A 19720-nucleotide genomic window follows, 5' to 3' on the forward strand; every position below is an offset into this window, starting at 1 on the left:
AATCATGAATATTATCATATTCAATTTTCTGCCATCTCCCATTAGTGATATCCTCCCCGATATGACCCATCCAGATATAAGGAGGTCTTTTTTGAGTAAGATCCACTTGAACCTTCACCCTAGCTTGACTACCCCTAGTCTTTTTAATAGAAGCAAAATCTAAGTATAACACCTTTCCTATAGGTGAAAGCAGCCTTGTCACAAACTCTTTATTACAACAATGCCAAGGTAAATTCGGTAAAGATATCCATATAGGGACTATAGGAGTTTCTTCAGCAGGTTTAAAACTAGGAGTCCATGCTTGAATCCTTATCACTTTGCCAGAGATATTCATTCTTTGTTTAGTCCATACCATATTATAATCAAGCTCATTTTCAAGATCAATATAGACATGTCGAGAATTAAAATGCACAATTTTAACTCCACTCGATAGTTGAGTCTATAAAATGAAATTGTTCCTAATAAGATCCACTTTAAGCATGGTGATACTAAACTTCCCAATGAGACTATATTTACAAGCTGCTTCTAAGTCTCTAATCATCTCCTCATTTACATACAGAACAACAGGTAAACCTTGTTTCATAGTAATTTCAGGAGATATCAAGTTAATGCTAACTTCACATTTGGCATGATTATGTCTAAGTCGATCAGCATAGGTCTGTACTACTGTGTAAGGAGCAAGTTAAGCTACATGATCAGTTTTGGGAGTATTGGATGGAAATTGAGGTCGATCAATTCTAGCAATATCAGTATTAGAATTAGGGACCAGTCGATCAAAATTGCTAGAAATTCTAGGGAAATTAGATTGATAAGCCTGTTGTTTATCAGTTCGATTATTAGCCTTAATCTAAGAACCATAAAACTGCCTTATATCACTAGGATTGCCCTGTTCTTTAGCAACCCAAGCTTTCGATTGATCATTCTCAATTCTATGTAACTCTTTACCAAAATTTAGAGGCACATTATATACAGGAGTCATAGTAGGACGAGATTTATCAATTAGAGTCTTACATGCGTCCTTGCCCTATTTCTTGATGAAATCTTCCACATGAGAAATGCTAGATTGACCCAATTCTTGAAAATGTTGTTTTCCTTCTCTATGTGGATTTTGAGAAAGCCGGAGTTCCTCATTTTGTGGTAATTTTCCAGAATTCATCATCGGAATTGCTGCAGAATTGCCTGAAGCTTCTCTTCCGATGATTCCTCTATGAAAAGTGCTTGAAACTTCGGGAAGATGTCCTTCACAACAAGTGATACAATCCCCAGTAACAAAATCAGTTTGAATCACCACATCAGTTTTTCGATTTTGATGGTGCCTTTGAGGAGATTAGCCTACATTTCTCGCCGCCGTCGCCTGTGGATTTCGCACAAATGGGACGGTGTAATCGTATGATTTTTGAGTTCTTGTAACTCGTGTGACTGGATCTCTTTTCGCTACTCCTTGTACCATGAAACTGACTCGAATCTTCCGTGGAAATATTTGTACGAGTCCCATCCAATTTCTTTTCCGCTATAGCAGTGTGGATCGTCTCTTCTCTCACCTGTGAGGAGTTGTAGGATGAGTCTGATGACGATTCTTGTATGGGTGGATGCATATTTTGCTTGTTCATCCCTGTAGCTGGATCCGGTGGCTTGAATCTCTCATCTGGCGGTGCACCAGCCATGCTATAGATGCCGAAAAAATGTGAAAATTAGTCGAGATAGCTAATTCCCTAAATAATTCTTGAAGAACTCTAGAGAGAGAAAAAATTTAGAGAGAGAAAAAATTCATGAAATGAGAAGGTGATGGTTTATTGATCCTTAGGATTTAGGGTTTAGGGTTTAAGGTTTAGAGTTTAGGATTTAGGGTTTAGATTTAGGGTTTAGGTTTAGGGTTAGGATTTAAGGTTTAGGGTTTAATGTTTAGAGTTTAGGATTTAGGGTTTAGGGTTTAAGGTTTAGGTTTAGTGTTTAGGATTTAGGGTTAGGGATCAAGATTAGGGATTTTGGTTTAGGGTTTAGGTTTAGGGTTAAGGGTTTAGGGTTTATAGTTTATAGTTTAGGGTTTATGGTTAAGGGTTGAGGGTTTTAATTTTAGGGTTTAGGTTTTATGATTTAGGGTTTAGGGTTTAGAGTTACGAGTTTATCGTTAAGAGTTTAGGGTTAAGGGTTCAAAATTTAGGTTTAGGGTTTCGTGTTTAAGGTTTAAGGTTTAGGGTTTTGGGGGTAGGGTTTAGGGTTTCAAGTTAAAGTTTTTTTTTGGTTTTTTATCCTTCTCCTTACCAGCCTTTGAACCCATGACCTACTAGTGATATGGAGAAAACTCCTCAACCACTATGAACAAGGAGGCTAGTCGGGTTAAAGGTTTAAGGTTTAGGGTTTAGGGTTTAGGGTTTTGAGTTGTCTTTTTATAGTTTAGGGTTTAGGGTTTAGAGGTTAGGATTCAAGGTCTAGGGTTTAGGGTTTAGAGCTTAGAATTTAGGGTTGAGGGTTTAAGGTTTAGGTTTAGGGTTTAGGATTTAGTGTTTAGGATTGATGGTTAGGGTTAGGGTTTAGGGTTTAGGGTTTAGGGTTTAGGTTTAGGGTTTAGGGTATTCATTTTAGGATTTAGGGTTTAGGGTTTAGAGTTTAGATTTAGGGTTTATGGTTAAGTATAGGGTTTAGGATTTATGGTTTAGGTTTTAGGGTTTAGAATTTAGGGTTTTGGGTTTAGTATTTAGGGTTTAAGGATTTGGGTTGTAGGTTTAGGGTTTAGGGTTTAGAGTTTAGTCTCTATGGTTAAGGGTGTAGGGTTTAAGGTTTAGGGTTTAGGTTTTAGGGTTTAGGGTTTTGGAATTAGGGTTTAGGGTTTATGGTTTAGGTTTATTGTTTAGAATTTAGCCTTTGGGGTTTAGGGTTTAGGGTTTAGGTTTTAAGGTTTTGGGTTTAAGGCTTAAGGTTTAAGGTTAAGGGTATAGGGTTTAGGGTTTTGTGTTTTGGTTTTAGAATTTAGGGTTTATGGTTTTGGGTTTAGGGTTTAGGGTTTAAAGATTAAGGTTTAGCCTTTAGGGCTTAGGTTTTAGAGTCTATGGTTTATAGTTAAGGATTTAGTGTTTAGGGTTTTGGTTTTAGTGTTTAGAGTTTAGGGTTTAGGGTTTAAGATTTAGTGTTTACAGTTTAAGGTTTAGGGTTTAGGGTTCAGGGTTTAGAGTTGTATGTTTACGATTTAGGGTTTTGGCTTAGTGTTTAGGATTTAGGGTTTAGGGTTTAGAGTTTAGGATTTAGGGTTTAGAATTTAGGGTTTAGGGTTTGGGTTTAGGGTTTAGGGTTTAGGTTTAGGGTTTAGGGTTTATGGTTTAGGGTCTAGGGTTTAGGTTTAGGCCTAGAATTTATGGTTTAGGGTTTAGGGTTTAACGTTAAGAGTTTTGAATTTAGGGTTTAGGGTTTTTTTTTATTGAACGACCCTTGAAGTGGTCAACGGCTGAGCAACACCCCCAAGCCTTATCATATATAAAAATCAAATATACACGGAGGGGGGCTAGTACCTTACCTCAAATTCTATGGTGTATAGAAGTAAACCTACCTACTAAGGTTAGTCTACTCCACCCAATACAATAAGATGTAAATTAAACTAAGCACCTAGAGAGGATTCCTCTCTTAATACATAGTACTAATAATACATAAATGAGGGAGACTCTCCCCTTACAAGAAAATGAAAATACGCCTAAACAAACTAATAAACTTAAGTAAGACATATTAGATCCGAATAGAATATATCACAAGAAACAACAGATTCATTGCAAGTATCAAATGATGAATTAATCAATCTCATAAGAGATGTTAAGTCCTTCAATTATAAAATATCATTGCCTATCGTTAATATTGAAAGTGCAAATCTCTTGAAACGAGTTGTTGTTAATCAAGGTGGTTGCTTTATCCTTTTCAGCTTCTTGCGTCTGAAATTGTGAACTCCCATTTTCTCCAAAAGATAACTTCCTTTGACTGCCCGAGGTAATTGATAAGGAGTGTAGTAATGTTGTTCAATATCTTGTTGGTGACTATGTTTGGCCAGCAGATCTGCAGTACTATTTGCCTCCGTGTAGATATGCAAACACTCAAAACAAACAAATTAGTTAGCAAGAATTTGCAATTCATGTATAAACCTGTGCATTCTCCAAGGGATAGAAACTTGCAAGAGCCACTTAGTTAATAATTTAGAATCAACTTTTAACAAGATATTATTATAACCATATTGTAGACACCAATTTAATCCATAACATGCAGCCTGCATCTCAGCTTGATTATTAGTTCCTTCACCAAAAGGTACAACAAAGGCATATATGATAACTCCTTGATCATCTCTAAGAATGCCTCCTCCTCCAATTTTCCCGGGATTGTGTAAAGCACTACCATCTGTATTCAACTTATATTTATTAATAGGAGGGGTCTTCCACATAACTAATGTAATTCGTATTTCCTGATTGCATTTTGCAATGCAGTCCACCACTTTTAGCCATCTCACAGGCAACTGAAGGTAAGGAAAAGCAGAATGGAGAAGTAAAAGCATATCTTTGAGAATCAAATATTTAACTTTGAGGATACTAGATACTTTTCCTCCATATTTGGCCGAACATCTATTTTTCCATAAATTCCAGCATATAACTATAGGAAGAGTTTTGATGCTGGTCGTATGTGCTACATTCTTCCCGATAATATCATTCCAGCTCAATAGTTTGATTAATCAGTGAAGTTTTCTGAAACTTGAGTACTATGCTACCTGCAAAAAACCTCCAGATATGACCTACAAAATGTCCTTGAATGAAGATGTGATCCACTTCATCCCATCCCTGTTTAAGACAGCAGAAACATTTCACTAGTTCCACTCCAAAAGTTGCTAGTATTTCATTGGTGGGCAGTTTATAGCCTAATGCTCTCCATAGCAAAAAAGACATCTTGAAAGGTATATGTTTGTGCCAAATTTGAGCATTAAGGATTGTATTATCCTTCTTAGTTCTGCACAGTTCCCAGGCTGAAGTGTAGTTCAACATTCCAGCTTCAGTCTACTTCCAAACTGCAGTATCTTTAATTCCCTGCACAAACTAAAATTTAGTATTTAAAATAGAAGGAATTAGAAGAGGTGGAACCTGGTGCCTCAGCTTTCTTACATTCCATTTTCCATCTATGAGAAAATGTGCAATAGTAGCATTATTTAGGCTTGATACAACAGAGGTATAATTAGCAATGGCACCCCATTCTAGCCAATCATCCCACCAAAATGAGTAGTTACCCGAGTTGATTTGCCAACCAATATACTCTTCGACTTTAATCTTGTGCTTCATCATGTATTTCCACATCAAAGACTGTCCAGTATCAACCTTTTTAACAACTGGATGAGCTCTTTGACAATACTTGGATTTAAGAAATTGACTCCATAAGGATACTTTAGACCTGAAACTCCACCATTGTTTGTATTGTAAGGATGTACAAATATCAGTTAATCTTTTGATCCCTAACCCTCCTTCATTATATGGTAAACACATAGTATCTAGAGAGACCCAATGATATTTCCTTTTATCCAAATCCTTACCCCAGAAAAATTCAGCAATAATGGCATCAATGTATTTAATAGTAGTGTTGGGAGGAGAAATTGCAGCCATAGTATGTAGAGGTACAGATTGCAAAGCATGCTTGATCAATGTAATTCTGCCCCCAAAACTAAGCACTCTAGCCTGCCATCCCACAAACTGTTTTGGAGATCTTCTCAATTAAGTAAGATTAATAATTAATCCTTTGTCGACCAATGTAAAGGGGACGACCTAGATAAGTAAGAGGACTGGTTTTCTATGAGAAATTAGTTACTTCCTGAATGGTCTTGATAATATCCAGATGAGTATTGTCAGGGATCATAAAATGGCTCTTCTCTCCATTAATAAGCTGGCCAGAAGTATGTTCATACTCCCCTAACCTGTCCATTATGACCTTCAAAGAATGTCTGTCAATAGCAGCAAAAATAATAACATCATCTGCAAAACTTAGGTGATTGATCTGAGGTCCTTTAGGTTCCAAAAAGAAGCCTTTATAGCTTGGAATCTGATGCAAAGAATTAAGCAATCTTGATAAGACCTCCGCTCCTAAAATAAATAGTGCAGGGGACAATGGGTCACCTTGCTTAAGTCCTCTAGTAGAGTGAAAGAAGCCATGTCTATGACTATTGATGATAATAGAATACCAATTGTTACTCATAATTCTCCATACTAAATCAATAAGTAACTCCCCAAAACCAAATCTCCTTACTGCCAAACATATGAATGACCAAGACACTCTATCATATGCCTTGGCCATATCAAGTTTGATAACAACATTATTTCCAATCTGAGGTTTTTTAATACCATGAGTGATCTCCTGAGCAAGCATTATACTTTCTGTAATGCTTCTACCTCGAACAAAGCCTGACTGATTATCTGAAATTAATAAAGGCAAAACAGTAGCCAGTCTCATGCTCAATAATTTGGAAATTATCTTATTAGTAAAATTACTAAGGCTGATAGGTCGAAGATCTCTGAATCTGATAGGCTGCTCATTTTTAGGAAGCAAAACCAAACATGCATGAGTCATGAACTTAGGCATATTGTTACCACAAAAGAAAGATTGTACAGCTGCCAGAAAGTCTTCTTTAATGATACTCCAACATGCTTGATAAAATTTACCCCCTATACCATCAGGACCTGCTGCTGAATTTGTATTCATAGTAAACATAACTTGTCTGAGTTCCTCCAAAGTAGGCATTGCTTGCATCGTTTCATTTTGTTCAGCAATGACAATTGTTGGGATATACTGAAGTATTCTTTCATCTATTCTATCATTCTGCCCAGTGAATATTTGCTGATAATAATCACAGGCTGCTTGAGCTATTTGTTCCTCACCTTGCACCCATATCTCATTTTTAGTACAAATCTTATGTAGAAATAACCTCTTTCTTCTACCTCTCATTAAAGCATGAAAGTATTTGGTATTGGCATCACCCTCCTTAAACTATTGAAGTTGTGTCTTTTGTTTAAGGATACATTCCTCCATTTTCAAATACCTAATGTAAGTTGCATTTCTCTGCTGTAATATATGTCTGAAAGTTTCAGTGTTGTTAGTCATAAGTTTCTCCTCGAATTTCCTGATAGTATCTTCAAACTTCCTAACCTTAGCAAAAATATCTCCATATTCTTGTTTAGACCAAATACTAAGTGTGGCTGAAACTCTTTTTATTTTTTGATGTAATCTCCTCATTGGATTACCAGACACTTCTTTTTCCCAACATTGTTGAACTGTTTTCATGAAGGTGACATTTTCAACCCAAAAATGTATGAATTTGAAGTATTTGATATGACTCTCATTAGCCCTAATCATTTCCATCAACAAGGGAGTATGATCAGAACCAACATATGATAAATTCTCAATAGTGGTCTGAGGCATAACCTCCAACCATTTATCATTTACCATAGCCCTGTCTAATCTTTTTCAAACTCTAGCTTCAGCATCCCTTTGATTACACCATGTGAATGGGAGTCCTGTGTACCCAATATCAGTCAATCCACATGCCTCTATCACTCTAATAAATTCAAGACTCTTATGTATATTGTAAGGTATGCCCCCAAATTTCTCTTCTATAGAAGTGATAACATTGAAATCACCCATTATGCACCATGGTATCTCCATATTAGCATAAAATAGTAATCTGTCCCACAAAGGTTTCCTCATATATTCCTTACATTTAGCATAAATAAAAGTCATCATGAATTTATCAGGGATATATGTATACTTAAAGGTTACTGTGATGTGCTGTTCAAGAATAGAAGCAATAACTTCATTAGACCAAAACAAACAAATTTTCCCATTAGGATTACTGGTTGCATGATCCATTTGGAGTTGAATTTTGAACCTATCAATGTGAGAATTATCTGCTAATGGTTCCAGTATAGCAATGATGGATAAATGATGAAGTTTCTTGAGTGTTTGTAGTCTTTCCAAAGACCCTTTGGTGTTGATACTCTTAGCATTCCAACAAATGGCCCTAATCATTAGTAACCTTTTGATTTGGACCTAGTCATGGGCCTGCTAGAGGTGTCAGAAATACTGGTGGTAGGTTGATTAGGAGTGTGTCTAGTCTTTTTCCTTCCCCTTAGGGGTAAACCCTGTTGTTCTGTCATTCTTTGAACATCTAGGCATTTATCCTGAAAGGTAGAACCAAACACTTGACCTTTTTGCTGCATGGTATCCTCAATATCTTCATCAGACTTCTCTATAGATTGATTATCAGGATCCATCTCATCATCAGAGTTAATTGCCCCGTAATCATCACGAGTCAACTTACCCTTATTGATTATATTAGGATCCTATCCATCAACATTCTGACTAGTGTCTAAGAGATTCTGATCTTTATGAGAGACATGTGCCTTAGTTTGTTTACCAGTACCTGTACCATCTGAATCCTTGCCAGCACTCTGTTGCAGTCTCTTTTTTATAGCTCCACTTTTCTTTTTACTTAATCTGTCCCCAGACTTGTTATTAAATCTACTCTGAGGTTACCCTATATCAATAAATTGTTGAGTGCCAGATTTTTATTGATCTGTGATAGGGGTAGTAGGGGCTCTAGAATCTCTACTATGGTCAACTTCCACTTCTTCAAATTTCGCCCCCCCTTTGGAAACCCCTTCCTGCAGATTAAATTGTGTCTCCTGGCCCTGCCCATCCAAACCTCCAACAGTTCTTTTCCCCCGGACCGGGCATGGTTATGCAACACTTATATATAGGAAATTCCCATTAGGCTCTAATGCAATCTCACATATGAAATGAACATATACACAAGCTTAGTTTGTCATCAACACATCTCTGGATTGCCATACATCTCATAACTCAAGCTTTAAAGCATCGATTCATCAATTCTCCATAGTTGGACATTTTGTCAAACACCTTGAAGGCATGTAATGGAATCAAAGAGCATGGAAAATAGGGTAGTAATTATGCAGCCAAACCAGTGAACAACCTACAACAACACCTTTTAACACCGACAATACCACATGAAAATCTCCACATCCATTCCAAATTTAGATTCAAGTTCTAGAGTCACAACATGCTCAAAACAATCACTTTTCATGTTTAAAATTCAATGTGCAGGAAATTATTACAAAGAACAAGACTAATTTATGAATCTTAACTTCAACCATGAATTAGTGAGTAGAATAGAGTCTAGGCACTATGGGTGGAAGGACCCATGAGTTCAACACCACATACCTTGAGTTCTTATGAAGGTCTTGAGAGTGTCTTCAATCGAAGCTTGGAACTTGGAGCAAGAGTCTCTTCAATCTTGAGGAAAGTTTTGGATTAGGGTTCTTGAGAGAACTTGAGAGAAAATGTGTCTAAGTATGGGAGAGGTGTTTTGGGAAATGTTTTAGAGATGGGAATTGAACTAATGGTATATAGGAAATAACATATGCCCTTTCGAAAAATGGTCCACCTTTTAGAAAAAAAAATGAGGGGGGTGAACAGTAAAAACGCTCACTGGAAATTGCATTTTCTGCCGGACAGATTTTACGAAAATGGGCATAACTTCTTCGTCCGAAATCCGAATGAGGTGAAGCAGTGTGCGTTAGGTAGATAACTCAAAGGGCTTTCCACGGATATGTTATGGGCCACCCAATTATTTGTGTGGTAGGAGATATGACCCTCCAAAGTAGACCCTCGAAAAAGGCTTCACTTGGAAATTTTGGATTTTGATTGGGTTGCTCTAAAATTTGGGTTAGACCCATCCCCCACTCAATTTGACCCCCTAAACAAGAATATGAAATCGGATTTTCGAAAAACGAAATGGATTTTTTTTTGATATAGCTAAACAAGTTTCCGATAACTTCCGAAGCACATTTTTTTAGAACCTTTTGGGTCATTTCAATATAGTTCCCTAATAGTTTTTGAGAAATGGACTCAACTTTATGCTCTTGACTTAACTTGAAACTCGAGACTCTTTACTAAACTTGGAACTCTATAATCTTGCTTGACTTGAAGTTGAAACGAAGATAAAACGTTCAATAACGACTCTTGAAAACCTTGGAGGACTTGCTTGGACTTACTACTTAACTTGACTCTAACTTCACTTTGACTTCGATCCTAACTTGCCTCGAATTGAACTATGGATTCAAGGTATATGATCACATGTTTATGGATGAATTCGGGATGTCTAAATGCACGTTAGAGTGTTGGAAACAACCATAAAACATAGGTACAATACCAAGGAACATGCATGAGAAAGTGGGGGAGGAATGGTTGAGCTTGGTGTCCTTGGCGCTCTGCAAGGCGCGGAGCACCAGCCCTTGAAGCTCAGAAGGGGCCTGCTGGTGCTTTGACTGGCGCGCCACCCCAATGGCTGGGCTTCAGAGCTCCTCTTGGGGCGCGCTGGCTGGCGCGCCGCCCCAGCCCTTTTCCCCAAAAACATGACTTTTCTCCTTCATTTTTCCAACTCTAAACCTGCCTTATCTTCAATGGTTTCAATCCCAATCACTAAGGCTCAAAAAATCCCTCAACATACTAGAGATTCAACTCAAAAACACAACCCAAATCATGCCTCAAATCAACAAGAACTTCAACAACACAATCAACAACATCAACACCACAACCAACAACTTCAACAACACAACCAATCTTTTCTCAATAATGAAAATGAATTTGGTGTGTGCGGGAAACGATCAACCCAATACTAAAGACTCACATACCTAGTAGGGATCACCCCCGACGATATCCACGATGGAACTTGCTCGATCTCCTCTTCTTCTCCTCTTCTTCTCTTCTTCTTTTCTTCTTCTCTTCTTCACTCAAAACCCTCACTCTCACTCTTTTAAAATGAGACAAAAATGATCTAAGATCAGACTAACACAATAATATAACAAAAAAGATTGATTAGGGAAAAGACCAAAATGCCCTTAAAATTCCCGGACGGATTTCCTGCCAACTTCCCACTTTCAAAAGGCATAACTCGCTCATACGAACTCGGAATCGATCAAACTCGGTGACGTTGTAAAGATCATTCCAAGGGCTTTCCAAAAATAACCGGAACTACTCGTAACTCATCATGAAGTAGGAGTTATGACTGCTCAAATTTGGCCAAAATTTACTGATTTCCCACACTTAACCAAATTTCCAGATTTTAAATTTTTCCAAAAAAATGACTATTTCCAAATTTCAAGCTTTTTCATAGTTATTTCAAATTGCCGGATGTTACAATATCTCCCCCTTGGGAACATTCGTCCTCGAATGAGATTACACTAACAAGGCTAAGGGTGCAATATCAAACTCAAACACCCAACAAGCAATTCATGCAAACAACAACAAGCAACAACATGCTCACTAAAATTTAAAGAGCACTAAGAAGGAAATTAGTACCTTGGTCTACCTTTCCTCCGGATTCAAAAAGATATGGGTATCTCTTCTTCATGTCCTCTTTGGCTTCCCAAGTGGCTTCCTCAACAAATTGGTTCCTCCAAAGGACCTTAACTGAGGCTACATCCTTCGTTCTCAACCTACGAACTTGATGGTCTAGAATTTGACCAGGAATCTCCTCATAAGATAAGTTATCCTTGATCCTAACACTTTCTATCGGCAGGATCAATGAAGGATCACCTATGCACTTCTTCAACATAGAGATATGAAATACCGGATGAACCGCTGCTAGTTCCTGTGGTAACTCCAACTCATAAGCAACGTTGCCAATTCTCTTGGCTTTGCGGTAAGGTCCAATATACCGGGGACTAAGTTTCCCCTTCTTACCAAACCTCATAATCCCTTTCATGGGTGAAACTTTCAAATATACCCAATCGTCTAGTTCAAACTCTAACGCCCTTCTCCAACATCAGTGTAGGATTTTTGACGACTCTGTGCCGTTTTCAACCTCTCTTGAATCACTTTCACCTTCTCCATAGCTTGGTGAACTAAGTCTGGTCCTATCAATCCTGCTTCACCACTTCAAACCAACCAATAGGAGATCTACATCTTCTCCCATAAAGAGCTTCTTATGGAGCCATCTGGATGCTAGAGTGATAACTGTTGTTGTAGGCAAACTCAATGAGAGGTAGGTGATCATCCCAATTACCTTTGAAATCGATCACACAAGCCCTCAACATATCTTCTAAAGTCTGAATAGTACGCTCTGCTTGCCCATCAGTCTGAGGATGAAAGGCAGTACTCAAGTTCACCTTGGAACCCAAGCCCCTCTGAAAATATTTCCAAAACTGTGCAGTGAATTGTGCACCTCTATCTGAAATAATAGAGACTGGGACTCCATGAAGTCTCACCACCTCTTGAATATATAACTTGGCATAATCTTCTGCTGAATTGGTAGTCTTTACCGGTAGAAAATGGGCTGACTTTGTCATTCTGCCGACAATTACACAAATAGAATCATGCTGTCTGCGAGACCTTAGTAACCTTGTGATGAAATCCATATTGATCATCTCCCACTTCCATTCTGGAAGTTCTCTCCTTTGAGCCAAACCAACGGGCCTTTGGTGTTCAACTTTTACTTGTTGGCAATTTGGACACTTAGCAACAAACTCTGCAATGCCTTTCTTCATACCATTCAACCAATAAACTTCTCTCAAGTCACGATACATCTTCGTGGAACCCGGATGAATGGAATATCTGGAGCTATGAGCTTCCTCCACAATCCTTTCTTGGAGTCCATCTATCATAGGTACGCACAATCTACCTTGATACCTCAAAACACCATCTCCCCCTTGTCCAAAAGCTAATACTCTTTGCTTTTGAACATTTGCCTTCAACTCAAGAAAAATAGGATCTTGATCTTGTTTCGCTTTCACTTCTGACACTAGTGATGACTTGGCCCCGTTCGCCACCGTTATTCCTCCTTCTGTGGAATCTGTAAATCTGACTCCCAGGCATGCCAGTCTGTGCACATCTTTTGCTAACTCTCTCCTTCCTTCTTCAATATGGGCGGTGCTACCCATAGACAACCTGCTCAAAGAATCAACAACAACATTAGCCTTACCTAGGTGGTAAAGAATACTCAGGTCATACTCCTTGAGTAACTCTAACCACCTCCTCTATCTGAGATTAAGCTCTATCTGAGTAAGCACATATTGAAGGATCTTGTGATCAGTGAATATGTCGACGTGCACACCATACAAGTAATGACGCCATATCTTCAAAGCGAATACTACAACAGCTAACTCCAAGTCATGGGTTGGGTAATTCTTCTCATGAACCTTCAACTGTCTGGAGGCATAAGCTATAACCTTGTCATTCTGCATCAAGACACAACCCAAACCAATTCCAGATGTATCACGATACACCACAAGACCTTGAGTACCTTCTGGTAGCGTCAAAACTGGAGTTGTAATCAATCTCTTTTTCAATTCCTGAAAGCTTTTCTCACAAGCTTCAGACCGTTGAAATTTCACTGTCTTCTGAGTCAACTTTGTCAAAGGAGATGCAATAGACGAGAACCCCTCTACAAAGCTTCTATAATAGCTAGCTAATCCCAAGAAACTCCTAATTTCAGTTGGAGATGTGGGTCTAGGCCAATTCTGCACTGCCTCAATTTTCCTAGTATCAACTTCAATTCCGTCACCGAATACAATGTGGCCTAGGAACACCACAGACTTAAGCCAAAACTCACACTTAGAAAACTTGGCATACAACTCCTTGTCTTTCAAAGTTTGAAGAACTTTTCTGAGATGACTAGCACGATCTTCTTCATTCCTTGAATAGACTAGTATGTCATCGATGAAGACGATAACAAACGTATCTAAATAAGGTTTGAAGACTTGATTCATCAAGTCCATGAAAGCTGCTGGTGCATTGGTAAAACCAAATGACATGACCAAAAACTTAAAATGACCATATCTGGTTCTGAATGCTATCTTTGGAATATCACATTCCCTTACTCTTAACTGATGATGGCCTGATCTGAGGTTAATCTTCGAAAAACAAGTGGTACCCTGAAGCTGATCGAAAAGATCATCAATCCTTGGAAGAGGGTACTTATTCTTGATGGTAACCTTATTTAACTGGCGGTAATCTATACACATCCTAAGGGAACCATCCTTCTTTCTCACAAACAAGACCGGAGCACCCCAACGTGAGACACTCGGTCGAATGAAACCCTTTTCTAGGAGATCTTTCAACTGCTCTTTCAACTCTTTCAACTCTGCTGGTGCCATTCTATATGGTGGAATAGAGATAGGACGAGTATCTGGAATGAGATCTATGCCGAATTCTATTTCTCTCTCAGGGGGAATTCCGGGTAGATCATCAGGGAAAACTTCTGGAAACTTTCTTACTCTAGGAACTGACTGAAAATGAGGTATCTCAATACTAGAGTCATGAACTCGGACTAGGTGATAGACACAACCCTTCGAAACTAATTTTCTTGCCTTAAGGTATGAAATGAAACAACCCTTAGGCACTGCTGAACTACTACTCCACTTTAAGACTGGCTCATTCGGAAACTGAAATTTGACCACTCGAGTTCTACAGTCTAATGATGGATAACAGGCATGAAGCCAATCCATACCTAAAATGACATCAAAATCTACCATGTCTAACTCAACCAAATCAGCCATGGTGCTCTTGTGATTGATAGAAACAGGACAATCACGATAGACTCTTTCCGCTAGAATAGACTCCCCAACAGGTGTAGAAACACAAAAGGGTTCACAAAGTCTTTCAGGAAGAACATCAAACTTATTTGCAACATAAGGAGTTACAAAAGATAAACTTGCTCCTGGGTCTAGCAAAGCATATACATCAAAAGCAAGGACTTTGATCATACTAGTGACAACATTAGGAGAGTTCTCTTGCTCATGGGGACTGGTGATAGCATAGAGGCAGTTTGTTCCTCCGCCAGTACTAGAAGTAGCTCCTCTAGGTACTGTCCTGTTTGGGGGAGCAACTGAAGAAGATTGGGCCCTACTGCCCAAGTTTTCACTACCTTGCTTATTCTTTGGGCACTCCTTCATGAAGTGACCCTCTTGTCCACAGTTAAAGCAACCTGTCTGACCATCACGACATTTACCCGGGTGGGTTCTACCGCACCTAGCACATGTAGGAAATAAACTGCCCCCTTGTGCCACAATACCTGAGGACTGTGCTAGTCTAGTCTTGAAGTCCTTCGAATTCTGGCCATTAAATTCACCTTTGTATCTGGGTGCAGGTGCTCTAGCAGATGATGGAGCAGGTTCCTTTTGCTTTTGCTGAAAGGAGGAACGGTTTGAATTACCTTTCTGCTGCCCGGACTCATTACCGGTCTTGGCTCTCTTACTTCTGAACTCTTCTCTGTCCCTCAACTTCTCATCCTCAACCTGCTGTACATAGACCATTAACTTGGATATGTCCATGTCCCCTATAAGCATTGCAGCTCTACCTCCTTACTTGACAACCGAGACAGCCCAGCAACAAACAAGCTCATTCTATTTCTCATGTCTGCCACCATCTCCGGAGCATAGCGGGATAGTTGGGTGAACTTTAGACTGTACTCAAGAACACTCAAAGACTCCTGCTTAAGTGTGAGGAACTCATGTACCTTGGCTTCTCTCAATTCTCAACTAAAGAAATGCCCTAAGAAAGCTTCCCCAAAACCGGCCCAACTCGCAGGTGGTGCATTTTCAGATCTGCGCTCTTTCCACTGGTCGAACCAAGTTCTAGCAACATCCTTCAATTCATACACAGCTAGTTCAACCCGCTCAGTATCTGCCACATGCATCACATCAAAATTCTTCTTCAACTCCTCAATGAAGTCCTCTGGATCCTCAGTAGTGCTCAAACCCATGAAACTCGAAGGATTCATCCCCAAGAACTCACGGATCCTAGAAGTGTCAGCTCCTTCCTGTTGAGCTCCCCTTTGCTGACCAATTTGATTAGTTACAGCTTGACTTAGAATTCTAATTGCCTCTCTGAACTCGGCATTAGAAACTTTCCCTTGATCTTGCACTCCCGGGGTAAAAGGTAACTCTTGCTCATCCACATAACGTCTAGGAGGACGCCCTCTGCCAACTCTTCTTAGAGGCATGACTATCTGAAAACACGTGCAAGCACAGATTAAAAGGAATCTTTTTAGAGATCAACTCTAAAGCACGAGATGGGTGTGAAAGAAATGGGAAATTTTCCTAAATGTTGTAGCCTCCCAATTTAGATGTGGTGCACTTCACACCGATAACTAGGACTCTACAGACACGGCTTCATAGACTCCCTAGGACTCTTGAACACTGTGCTCTGATACCAACTTTGTCACGCCCCGAGCCTACACCCTGGGCGGGATCGGCACCCGGAGACCATTTCTAGCCCCAAGCGAACCCTTGGCCTGACTTTCTTAACTCAGCGGAAACCTAACTCAACAGAATAACTCAGTGCAAATGCAAGGTTACAAAACAACTTAACTTATGAAATCTGGCCACATGGCAACTCGAATCTCAAAATAGAATATTTACATATATACATAGATGAGAGACGCAAAACTAACTGACCAACTGTCTATGAAGCATCTAAAGTACTGAGATGGATGTTGGGACAGACCCCACAACATCCTAATAAAACAAAACTCAAGAATGCAAAACAACCGAGTCATCCGGAAAGAAATGAGGCTCACCACTGACTCTGAAGTGCTCAGCTGGATCAACGACGTGCAGGATGCTGATCCGGGGTACATGTATCTACATCGTCATAAGATGCAGGCCAACTGACATCAATATATTGAATGTACGAGTATGCGAGATCGAAAGCTTAACAGCAACTTAAGCTTAAAAAGAATACAAGAGAATACCTACCTTGGCCCTGTTCGACTCATGAATAAGTTAACTGAACTCAATATATATATATATATATATAAGGCAATAAGACACATGCGATATATAAAGCTTTTAAAACATTGCAAACAACTTAGTTCGTTAATGCTTTAAGCAAAAACAACTCAACTTTATTTATACAAAAGTAATATAACTTTAGTGGGAGATTCTTTAATCGACAACCACCAGTATGAGCTCTAGTGGTGGTACAACGTTTTACCTCACGTTTCCCAAGGACCATCCTATACCTTGCCGTGATATAGGACCTTACTTTTGCTTGGTGGATCCACTAGCCTAATCTTACGTGATCATGTAAAAAGAATGATCCGTCAAGTCCCATGTTGGTGCATGGTTCTTATGGAGAGTTGAGTTAATATGAACTCGTGTCCCCAATTCGGTGCTCATATTACTCCCAAAAATACTTTGGCTCATAAGTGTATTTAAATACATCTTTCTTTAATTGAGATAATTGCTCAAAACTTAACCAAAAAGGCTCTTTTGGAAAACATGGTTCCCCTCTCACTCAAATGTAAGAACATTTATGAACCTCTATGGGAATACTTAGTTCCCTAATAGTTTTTGAGAAATGGACTCAACTTTATGCTCTTGACTTATCTTGAAACTCGAGACACTTTACATAACTTAGAACTCTATACTCTTGCTTGACTTGAACTTGAAATGAAGATAAAACGTTCAATAACGACTCTTGAAAAGCTTGGAGGACTTGCTTGGACTTTCTACTTAACTCTAACTTCACTTTGACTTCGATCCTAACTTGGCTCGAATTGAACTATGGATTCAAGGTATATGATCACATATTTATGGATGAATTCGGGATGTCTAAATGTACCTTAGAGTGTTGGAAACAACCATAAAACATAGGTACAATACCAAGGAACATGCATGAGAAAGTGGGGGAGGAATGGTTGAACTTGGTGTCCTTGGCGCTCTGCAACGCGCGGAGCACCAGCCCTTGAAGCTCAGAAGGGGCCTGCTAGCGCTCTGACTGGCGCTCCGCCCCAAGGGCTGGGCTTCAGAGCTCCTCTTGGGGCGCGCTAGCTGGCGCGCCGCCCCAGCCCTTTTCCCCTAAAACTTGACTACTTTTCTCCTTCATTTTTCCAACTCTAAACCTCCTTTACCCTCAATGGTTTCAACCTCAAACACTAAGGATCATAAAATACCTCAAAATACTAGAGATTCAACTCAAAAACACAACCCAAATCATGTCTCAAATCAACAAGAACTTCAACAACACAATCAACAACATCAACACCACAACCAACAACTTCAACAACACAGCCAATCTTTTCTCAATAATAAAAATGAGTTTGGTGTGTGGGGGAAAGGATCAACCCAATACTAAAGACTCACATACCTAGTAGGGATCAGCCCCGACGATATCCACGATGGAACTTGCTTGATCTCCTCTTCTTCTCTTCTTCACTCAAAACCCTCACTCTCACTCTTTTAAAATGAGTCAAAACTGATCTAATATCAGTCTAACACAACAATATAACTAAAAGAATTGATTAGGGAAAAGACCAAAATGCCCTTAAAATTCCCGGACGGATTTCCTGCCAACTGCCCAACTTTCAAAGGGCATAACTCGCTCATACGAACTCGGAATCGATCAAACTCGGAGACGTTGAAAAGATCATTCCAAGGGCTTTCCAAAAATAACTGGAACTATTCCTAACTCATCATGAGCTAGGAGTTATGACTGCTCAAAGTTGGCCAAAATTCACTGATTTCCCACACTTAACCAAATTTCCAAATTTTAAATTTTTCCAAAAAAATGACTATTTCCAAATTCAAGCTTTTTCATAGTTATTTCAAGTTGCCGGATGTTACAAATTATCAGTTGAAAGCTTACCTGTGTCCTTGCCCTGTTTCTTGATGGAATCTGCCATATGAGAAAAGCTAGATTGACCTAAGTCTTGAACTTGTTGTGTCTGTGCCAAGAATTGTCTTTCCTCATCATGTGGAAAATTTCCGATATTCATCACCGGCGTTGTAGGGACCCCAGAATTGTCTCCTCCGATGATTCCGCCATGGAAAACACTTGAAACTTCAGTGGGATGTCCTTCTCGACCAGTGGTATAATCTTCAGTAACAAATTCAATTGGAATCGCCGCATCAGGTTTTTGATTTTGATGGCACCGCTGGGACGATTCACCAATGTTCATCGCCGCCGTCGCCTGTGGGTTAATCGCGGATGGGTCTTGCAATTTTTGACTATTATGTAGCTCTTGCGACAACAAATCTTTGTCTCCAGTCCCTGTACCATGAATTTGATGCAAATCCACCATGGAAAAATTTAAACGAGTCCCGTCCAATTGCTTTTCCGCCAGAGCAATGTGGATCATGTCTTCTCTCACCTGCAAGGAGTTGTAGGATGAGCCTGAAGATGATTCTTGTATTGTTGGCTGTAAATTTTGCTTTCCATCACTGTAACAGGATCTGGTGGCCTAAATCTAGCATCTGTCGGCGTACCAGTCATCTTGATGATACAAATTCGTGAACAATTAGCCGAGATAGCTAATTCTTTCAAGAATTCTTGAAGAATTCTTAGACAGAGATATTTTAAAGAGAGAAAAAATTCATGAAATGAGGAGGCGATGGGGTTTAGGGTTTAAGATTTAGGTTTAGGGTTTAGGATTTAGAGTTAGGGGTCAGGATTAGGTATTAGGGTTTAGGGTTTAGGGTTTAGGGTTTATAGTTTATAGTTTAGGGTTTATGGTTAAGGATTAATGGTTTTAATTTTAGTGTTTAGGTTTTAGGGTTTAGGGTTTAAGGTTTAAAGTTTAGAGTTTAGGGTTTAGAGTTATGAGTTTATGGTTAAGAGTTTTGGGTTTAGGGTTTTGAGTTTAGTGTTTAGGGTTTAAAGTTTAGGTCTTAGGGTTTAGGGTTTAGGGTTTAGGGTTTAG

The 19720-nt window shown here is 39.2% G+C and overlaps 1 protein-coding gene and 1 pseudogene across 1 annotated transcript; both read right to left on the reverse strand.

Annotated features, from left to right (window-relative positions):
• Positions 1 to 1024: 1024 nt before the first annotated feature.
• Positions 1025 to 7449, reverse strand: LOC125843198 (uncharacterized). Its single transcript, XM_049522412.1, has 6 exons — positions 7023 to 7449; positions 5818 to 6881; positions 5103 to 5702; positions 4221 to 4486; positions 1448 to 1665; positions 1025 to 1239 (listed from the first exon to the last, which is right to left on the reverse strand). Exons 1-6 carry the CDS (start codon positions 7447 to 7449, stop codon positions 1025 to 1027), a joined length of 2790 nt encoding a protein of 929 aa, XP_049378369.1.
• A 3263-nt stretch (positions 7450 to 10712) lies between these two features.
• Positions 10713 to 19159, reverse strand: LOC125843199 (uncharacterized; annotated as a pseudogene).
• Between the last annotated feature and the right edge of the window lie 561 nt (positions 19160 to 19720).

This window comes from Solanum stenotomum, chromosome 10, assembly GCF_019186545.1.
Source record: "Solanum stenotomum isolate F172 chromosome 10, ASM1918654v1, whole genome shotgun sequence".
Taxonomy (NCBI): domain Eukaryota; kingdom Viridiplantae; phylum Streptophyta; class Magnoliopsida; order Solanales; family Solanaceae; genus Solanum; species Solanum stenotomum.

What these genes read in the sequence shown, in the direction of transcription:
- LOC125843198 (XM_049522412.1), bottom strand. Translation starts at nt 7,449, where the DNA reads ATGGTAAATGATAAATGGTTGGAGGTTATGCCTCAGACCACTATTGAG. An exon ending in TTATCAAGACCATTCAGGAA is followed by an intron (nt 5,703 to 5,817) that starts GTAACTAATTTC and finishes TCTCCAAAACAG; the next exon opens with TTTGTGGGATGGCAGGCTAG. An exon ending in AGATTCGAGTCAGTTTCATG is followed by an intron (nt 1,240 to 1,447) that starts GTACAAGGAGTA and finishes CTTGTTGTGAAG; the next exon opens with GACATCTTCCCGAAGTTTCA.